Source organism: Cyprinus carpio, chromosome A18, assembly GCF_018340385.1.
Source record: "Cyprinus carpio isolate SPL01 chromosome A18, ASM1834038v1, whole genome shotgun sequence".
NCBI classification, from domain to species: domain Eukaryota; kingdom Metazoa; phylum Chordata; class Actinopteri; order Cypriniformes; family Cyprinidae; genus Cyprinus; species Cyprinus carpio.
The window spans coordinates 8,044,068-8,053,766 of record NC_056589.1 but is presented as its reverse complement, the minus strand read 5'-3'; the positions used below and the strand labels follow the sequence as shown (position 1 = coordinate 8,053,766).

The 9,699-nt window shown below is 33.9% G+C and overlaps 1 protein-coding gene across 1 annotated transcript; it reads left to right on the top strand.

Moving 5' to 3' along the window:
- The first annotated feature begins 1,633 nt into the window (after positions 1–1,633).
- Positions 1,634–9,610, top strand: LOC109110275 (UDP-glucuronosyltransferase 2A2-like). The gene is made up of 2 exons (XM_019123332.2): positions 1,634–1,709; positions 7,000–9,610. Exons 1-2 carry the CDS (start codon positions 1,685–1,687, stop codon positions 8,598–8,600), a joined length of 1,626 nt encoding a protein of 541 aa, XP_018978877.1. The 5' UTR covers positions 1,634–1,684; the 3' UTR covers positions 8,601–9,610.
- Positions 9,611–9,699: the final 89 nt, after the last annotated feature.

Below are 9,699 nucleotides of genomic sequence, written 5' to 3'. Positions count from 1 at the left end.
ATACTAATGAGCAAACAATGAACAATAGTATAATAATAAATTATCAAGAAATATATGCTGTGAAATAATGTTCTTCGTTCACTGTTAATGCGGTACTAAAGTTAACCAATAAAACATTGTAAAGTGGTAAAGTGTTTTAGTTTTTTTTATCTGCCTTTCTCAATGATTGTCATCTCTTGCATCTGTTGATCATTCAGTCAAAGCTAGAACAGTAAGCCTAATGTTCATCTGAGAAACTGATTTCTGAGGTTGTCCTACAATGTAGAACAGAAACAGAGAAAATGCAAGAGGCTATAATATAATTGTGTGGTGGAGACAGTATTTAGGACCTACAGTATACAGTCTCTCCACCACATAATCATCTTCTTCTGTTTCCATCTTAAACCTACAGAAAGCTATGAAATGTTATTCGCCTCACACAAGTACTTCAAATATAGCTCTGCATAGCACTCTTGAGTTGTGCATTGTTCTTTAAAAGAGTTGTAGTCCCCTGTTTTGTACTGAACTGCTTGTCCTACGTCTGCAGTATCCCTCTGCAGGTAACTGTGGAGGCCTTCAGTTATGGAAAGCAGATTCTGAAACATCAGCAGCATGTAGACAGTGTTAAACTTGAGTCTGGACCAGAGGCCTACTGTACATCCACTGGTGTTGAAATTTTGTCAAGACACTGAAGGTGTCAGTTACAGCAATGACAGACCTCCCCTGACATAGGCATACTCAACACGTTGTTGACAGCTGCACCAGCTCAGTTGTTAGCAGTCCAAGATGATTTCGAACATCTGCAAACTTTTGGTGATTAACTAGGGATGAAAAATGAATAAACTCACCAGTAAAAATATATATATATATATATATATATACATACTATATATATTCTAATAAACAAAAAAAAAAAAAAAAAATTATATATATATATAATTTTTTATTTTTTTTTAATTTGCCTGTAGGTTTCTATCGCCAGTTGTTCAGAGTGCCTGTTCAGTGCTTGCAATCATTTCATTTTGCTCTGAGTGAGACAGGGAGGTATCATAGGATGGTGTAGTGTACAGCTATACAACTCTGTGATAAGTTCCATGTACTCAAGAAAGCTTTCCTGATTAGATTGTGGCTCTGTTTATCTTGTCCAAGGCATGCTGTCATCTCCGTCTAAATATTTAGAATTTTGGCTGCAATTTATTATTATTAAGTTTTTGTTGTCCTTGTTGTTTTTGTTTTGTTTTGTTTTGTTTTGTTTTGTTTGCATCCTAAAGTTGAAAGGCTGAAATTATACTTATAATTTCATTTAAAATCTACCGTGTTAAGGACAGAAAAACCAAAAACTGTCTGCAATTAAAATCTATTGAATATTTACAAAAATAACACTATACTGACTAGATTCATGAAAGTTCATTTGATGCATTAAAATGTGAAAAAAGACAGTCATTTAATTTCATTACTAAACTAATTTCTCGCTAGGAATGCAATCAAAATGTGAAGAAATTTTTTTTTGATTATAGCCAATATTTTTAAACGTGCCTTGTTTCCTCCCTTCTTCCATATGCTGCCTGCGGAGGCAGCATTTTTTCTGTTTTAACGGCTTGGGCTGGTGTTGAAACGGACTGTACTCAAACATTACCTCTCTGACAATTTCCGGCTGCGGAATCTCTCTGTTTTAACGGCTTGGGCTGGTGTTGAAACGGACTGTATGCATGCTGTACCTCTCTGCCAAGGTGTGTATGATCTAATCGTACAGACTTATTACTGAGACTTTTATCTGTGCGTGTGTTAACAAAATTCAACAGATTAAATTAATTTTAAATTCATGCATTCCCTCAAGTGATCTGTTATTTCCTCATTGTTCTCTCTCAAGTTCACAGTCCATACTGATAACAGACAGTTAAATTACAAATTAGTTGTCTTGTTTTATAAACAAGTGTGCATGTTGTCATATTGTTGAAAAATACAACTACTTATCTGTAGAACTGATATGACTAACAAATTTATATATGAATAAAAGTGTGCACTTTAAAAAAATATATGTGCCATAGATCATGTTACAAACAAACGTTGGACTTTGAACTGTCTTGCTGTTGGCTACTCACTTCATTTCGAATAACCACTTTTTTATGGTGATGCTTATGATTTGGTCAGAGTGTAACATGCCAAAATAAAGATATCAGCGCTGCAGGAGCATATATATATATATATATATATATATATATATATAATATATATATATATATATATATATATAGTGGACATCATGAATAATCCCTCACCTTGTGGGTGTATACTTGAGATAATACAAATGAATGGAACTGAAAATGTTACGACATATATTTTCATAATCCCAACTTGTTTAAACGCGGGTAAAACATATCCTTATTTATCTTGTATATTATAATATATCTTTTATATTATAAAAGTTTACTATAGGTGAATGTGTCATTGTACTGTTTTATTGTATAGCCTATGTTTTGTGTTGTTTGTTTGTTTTTCAATTAATAATAATGAGCCATGCATTTAAAGTAAAACCTTACATTTATTTGTGTTACAACGCAGGTACATCAGTCTTTTTCAGTGGCATAGTAAGTCAGCTCTGGGCCCATATGCAAAAATAAAATAAAATTGTACGGTACCCCTCAAACGTTATGGGCTCCAACTCGCTAAACTTAACTTAGGCCCTATTGTTGATTTTTCGGAGGTACATGAAGTTAAGTGAATCGTGATAAGCTGTTTTATTTAGGATATAGGCTAATGCTTGGAAATGTTGTTTAAATGTTGTCATTATTTGTAGCATGCAAGCCACCCAATAATCGCAGCTTTGTGCTGTTACTGCAAAGTCTCAGCCTTCTGTCAATTTTATGATAAAATACAAACAATAAACGTCTTTTCACACTCTTTAATTTGTAGTGAGATAATTCGCCTCAGTTCAAGCTGCATATGAATCCTTTGTTATATTTGCAGCATGAAATAAACATGAATATCTGAATGCATGTTGAAAAAAAATCTGAACAATTTAATACAAACGAATGTCTCTTGAATCGATCAAACAAATTATTAAACTGACTTTTTTTTTTTTTTTTTTGAAGTAGGCCTATAGGTGGAATTTTCACATTAACTTCGCACAATATAACATGATTTTATAGGGTTAAGCCAAAAATGAAAATTATGTCATTAATGACTCACCCTCATGTCGTTCCAAACCCGTAAGACCTCTCCGTTCATCTTCGAACACAGTTTAAAGATATTTTAGATTTAGTCCAAGAGCTTTCTGTCCCTCCATTGAAAATGTATGTACGGTATACTGTCCACATCCAGAAAGGTAATAAAAACATCATCAAAGTAGTCCATGTGTGACTCAGAGGGTCCGTTAGAATTTATTGAAGCATCGAAAATACATTTTTGGTCCAAAAATAACAAAAATTACGAATTTATTCAGCATTTTTTTCTCTTCCGGGTCTGTTGTGAACGCGACTGCTGTGACTGTTGATGTACGACGCTGCTGACGTGTTCTCTGGTGCCGCCCAATAACAAAGAAAACACGTCACAGCGTCGAACGTCAACGGCGTCACTGCAGTGTTTGTGAACGTGCTCACCACAGATCGGAAGAGAAGAAAATGCTTAATAAAGTCGTAATTTTTGTTATTTTTGGAGCAAAATGTATTTTCGATACTTCAATAATTTCTAACGGACCCTCTGATGTCACATGGACTACTTTGATGATGTTTTTATTACCTTTCTGGATGTGGACAGTATACCGTACATACATTTTCAAAATGGAGGGACAGAAAGCTCTCGGACTAAATCTAAAATATTTAACTGTGTTCTGAGATGAACGGAGGTCTTACGGGTTTGGAACGACATGAGGGTGAGTCATTAATGACATAATTTTCATTTTTGGCTGAACTAGCCTTTATCTTCACACAATATAACATGATTTTATTATCATAATTATAACTTTTTTCTTAAAATATTATTATGTTAATCTTATTTATTTAGTTATTTTTAAACGTGGCACAAAGATGCTGCCGAATATAATGCAAACACAAACAAAAAAAAAAAAAGTTAAAAAAAAATATATATTTTTTTTAATTGTGAGGGGATATTTTAATTATTTGTTAATAAACTAATGTTTTCTGAGTCAATGTTGCAATAATTAATTTGCCGAACCTGACTGGCCATCTCCTCATTGGACGTGCCTTTAGAGAGAAATGCATCTTTACAGATTACAGTTTTTGTTTTCGATTTGAATTATTTAGTTTTCAAATAGTAATTTAAAGCATTCTATAGATATATTTATCATGTTGGTGAAGCGCTCCTGCTCAAGACATCCTGTTTGTTTTCCTTATTTTACAAAAGCACAGGGTTTAATTAACATTATTATTTCACAAAAACACAACAATAAACCTAACAAAAACAAATGATTAGGGCTGGACAATATATCGAACGATATGATCATGCACATCTCGTCAGTAAAGCCGGTTCCATGAATAGCGGTAAATCCCCATCACCTGCAGTTAATACACAGAGCCGTAGTTTACTGACAAGCTACGCTATATCGAGTTCATTATCAAAGGCGATTCATCTTCAATAATGAACTCGATATAGCGTAGCTTCTCAGTGAACTACGGCTCTGTGTATTAACTGCAGCTCCATTTGAAAGCAGCTGATGGGGGATTTACCACTAATCATGGACCGGCTTTACTGACGAGATGCACATGGTCAAATTCATTCGATATATTGTCCAGTCCTACGAATGATGTATACTGTTGCCTTTATGAGCAAAAATGACGTCGTATTTTTGAGTTTTCACTGTTATTAAAAAAAAAAAATATGCAAGTGATCACGCTGGTGCCTCCATGTCCCGCAAAGCATGCTTTAGCTTCCACTCTCCGCACAAAGGATTGGATATGCACCTAATAGTGGTCATTTATCTAGGTTCAGTGTTTAAATTAATACTGTGAAATGCATAAAGTGTTTTATGTCTGTTTATTTTAGGCAAGTCCTGTTGGTTTGAGAATGCTAAATTGATCAAACATAATGCTCAACTCACTGCCGCTGCAGCTTAGTCGTTCCTTTAAAAAACAAAAACTTGAATTTAACAAACATAAAATGTTCCAAACATATTTCTAAATTAGAATAAAACAATAGATACTACCGTTAAAAAGCTTGAGGTCAGTATTTATTTATTTTTTATTTATTTATTTATTTATTTATTTAGAAAGAAATTAGTTTTTCATTAAGCAAGGATTTGTTAAATTGATAAAAACAGTGGTAGTAAAGATTGATATTGTTAGAAAATGTCTCTATTTTGAATAAATGCTGTTCTTTTTAACTTTTCATTTATCAATGAACCCCCCAAAAGTATTACAGCTTACAAAAAAAAGAATAAAAATAATAAATAAATAAATAAAGCAGCACAAATGTTTCTAATATTGATAATAATACAGCATATTAGAATGATTTCTTAAGGATCATGTGACACTGAAGACTTTAGTAATGATGCTAAAAATTCAGCTTTGCATCACAGAAATAAATGATATTTTAAAGTATATTAAAATAGAAAAACATTATTTTAAATGATAAATGACCCTAAATACATGATAACGACTCCATGCTCTCCAGAACTTTGCATGAAGACTTACAGGTCATGTGGAAGGGCCTTTACTGGTTTGCACTGGAAACCACCAACGTAGATGATATTTGGCATTGTTGGACGTGAAAATTCAAAAACAAAATCAACCCTCATAAGCCATATGTCAGCCCTTTTATCAATTTGTAGACATTTTTAATGAGACATTTGTGTAATTAAAAGGATAAGTAGCCTAGTAGTTAATAGCCTCTTACTGGCCTGTTTAGACAAGCTCTCTGTAAAACAAACAAAAGCTCTGCAAAATGTAGGCTAATTAATAATAATAATTAACATCACACATTATAGACACTTATTGTTTAATGGCATTTTATTATTTAATTGCATCAAATGTATTATAATTTCAAGAAAACATTTGCAGTGGGTTTGTAAAATGCATGTTTTGGCCTGATGGCAGAATATATATATATATATATATATATATATATATATATATATATATATATATATATATATATATATAATATATATCGAAATGTTTTCTTTGCAAACTCCACCAGATTTAATATGTCTATGCTCCGAACCACTGTTTCGAAACAAATGATTCGCAAAGGCTTCAAAGCTTCATGAAGCCGTGTTTCAAAAGCGCTCTTCACTACCAAGCAAAGCCATGTAGTCGCGCAAAAATATTTTAAGCGTAGATGGCGTGACTGCGCATGGTGTGCCCGCAGACTTAAACTGCAAGTTTATTGACGAAGTAAGTTCCTATCGTGATTCTTTGTTTAATACGTAATGCTTCTCTATGCTGTTGCAACTATTTCTGGCATTAACCCTGTAATGCAGTATTTCTCGATATGTAATTATTAGTTAGTTTGTCACATCTAACAGTTGTGCTAGAGCCGTTAGCATGTCTGCTTAAATTGCTAATATCTGCAATATAGTTACATATATTTGATTTTTCTCCATAATATTATATTTTGAAGTTTGTTTTCATTATAATAAGGTTGTTTAATGTAGCTTAAGTTATTTATATCCCTTACTTTCTTAATGAATTAGATCGCTCATGATAGTTGTTGGTAGGCTATTGTTTAATTTGTTTTACAGTTGATTCATAACTGTATGTAGACAAGTTATTTATTTCTGTTCAGTTTATTTATTAAAAAAACACCTCTGCTCTGCTTTCATGTGTACAAGGTGGAATCTTGCACAAAACAAAAGAAGGAAATTTATCGAAAAACTCCTTTTTCAGACTTTTTATTTCCATGCTGTTGCAGATATTAACTAGGTGACATAAATAAACTGGGCTACTATTTCATTGGTTTACTTTATGCCAGTAGTGCACAGTGTAGACGACATTATTAACATAAGTAACTACCCAAATAATATTGTCCATATTTATGTAATCCAAATTATTTTATCATTCACAGGCAAGATGACACCATTTTCTAAGAATATGGTTTCTGTCCCTCTCTGGATCCCAGTCGTAATCCTTTTTGTTTCTCTCTGTAATGGTGGCAAAATCTTGGTGGTACCTTTGGAGGGAAGTCACTGGATGAACATGCACATCATCATCAAGGCTTTACATGGTCAAGGACACAGCATTGATGTATTACGCCCCTCTAATAGCTGGTTCATCAAGGAGAATTCAACTTATTACAGCTCTATAACGATGCCTAACACCAAAGGAATGGATGAAGAATTTGTAGAAGACATGCTTTCCAAAGCAATCAACTATGAAAGAGGAAAGAGCAACTGGCTGGGCTCTGTTTGGCTGTATTTGGATACACTTTATAACACGTATAAAATGCATGAAATGATATGTCAGGTTATAACAAACATGTTTGAAAGTGAGGAAATTATGAAGACACTGAAGGAAAAGCAATATGATCTGGTCCTCACTGATCCTGTATGGGGTACAGGCATTTTCCTGGCTCATAAATTCAAGTTACCCATGGTATATAATGTGAGATGGACCACTACTGGAGAGGGACACTTTGAGATCGCTCCCTCACCGCTGTCTTACATCCCTATCACAAAATCTGGAAACACAGACAAAATGAACTTTTTTCAACGAGTACAAAATATTTTCTATTATTTCCTAATGTACTTTCAATATGGCTATTTTAATTTGGCACAGTACCAAGCACTTTGTGACAAATATTTCTATCCACCTGTAAGTTTTTATGAACTTCTCCAGGGGGCTGACATATGGCTTATGAGGGTTGATTTTGTTTTTGAATTTCCACGTCCAACAATGCCAAATATCATCTACGTTGGTGGTTTCCACTGCAAACCAGCAAAGGCCCTACCACATGACCTGGAAGTCTTCATGCAAAGTTCTGGAGAGCATGGAGTCGTTATCATGTCTTTAGGGTCATTTATCAGTGTCTTACCAGATGATATAACAGCAGAAATAGCAGCTGCTTTTGCTCTGCTCCCTCAAAAGGTGATTTGGAGATACACTGGAAAAAGACCATCTACTTTGGGCAACAACACATTGCTGGTTGACTGGATGCCACAGAATGATCTTCTAGGGCATCCAAAGACCAAAGTTTTTATTGCACATGGTGGAACTAATGGGGTTCAAGAAGCTTTGTACCATGGCATTCCAGTGATTGGAATTCCACTGTTTTTTGATCAGTACGACAATCTTGTTAGATTGCAAGACAGGGGAGGAGCCAAAATAGTTACCATCACAACTTTAAATAAAAACACACTGCATGCGGCCATACAAGAAGTAATCAGTGAGCCATCTTACAGACTGAGTGTGCAGAGGCTCTCTCATCTGCACAGAGACACACCAGTTAAACCATTGGACAGTGCCATCTTCTGGATTGAGTTTGTAATGAGACACAAAGGTGCTGCTCACCTTCGTTCAGAATCCTATAAACTGCCTTGGTACTCCTATTACTCAGTAGATGTTGCAGTTACATTGTTCGCAGTTGTTTTGATAACCACTTTCTCCATATTTTTTACAGTTAGATATCTGTGTGTCAAGTGCTGCAGCAGAAAAAGGAAAACTGAGTGACACTTTCCATATGAAATAGATTATTCTTACATGTTTGTCCCATTCTTTACAACTTATGTAATGAGCAGCACACTGAACTTGGTACAACAATTAATAATGACTTGTAGAATCTGGCCCGAAAACTAAATAGCCTCACCTTTTCGAGTCAGACAACTTAATGTCATTATTAATCATTGTACCAAGTTCCGTGTGTTGTTCATTACATAAGTAGTAAAGAATGGGACATATGCACTTACAGTACGGTCTAAATGAATACATGTAAATGTCTCTTTTAGTAAGCAGGTATGGTAACTATTGCAAAAGAATCAGAAATTAATCAAAATCTCAGACAATTCAGACTACTGAATTGTGCTTTCCTATGTACTATTTTTATTTAATGTTTTTTTTTTTTTTGGTATCTGAATTTGTCTTAAGTGACTTTTTTTTTTACAGAAAAACAATACTTATTGCAGAATATATTTATATTACTCAAACAATAACATTCACTATACTGAAAATAACATGGTATGATGCAGTGGTGTTTCCTAATTAATATTTGCCATAATAATAGCCATTTTACCTTTAACCCTGTAAATTTTAACCTCAGACATTTTGAATGTTAAAAATGAGACATGACATAATAAAAGAAACATGATATAAAAATAAATGTACCAATTCAAATATATTGTGAAGTGACTAAACCCATTTTAACCAACATCTGTATAATTATTATACTATACATGCAGTTTCCTTCTTTTATTAATTGAGGGAGATACTTTAAAAATGTTTTAAAGGGTTAGTTCACCCAAAAATAAAAATTTGTCCATGTTTGACTCACCCTCGTAGCATTCTCGGTGTTTGTGACTTTCTTCTTTCAGACGAATCCAATCGGAGTTATATTAAAAACTGTCCTTGCTCTTCCAAGCATTTCATTGGGGGTAAGCGGGTGTTTGCTGTCAACAGTTCAAAAAATGTGAAATAAAGTGCGCGCATTTGTAAAAAAACGTCCCTCACACAGCTCCAGCAGGTGAATAAAGGCCCCCTGTAGCGAATCCATGCATTTTTGTAATATAAATATCCATATTTCAAACATAATAAATACTTTTTTCGTGCAGGCGGA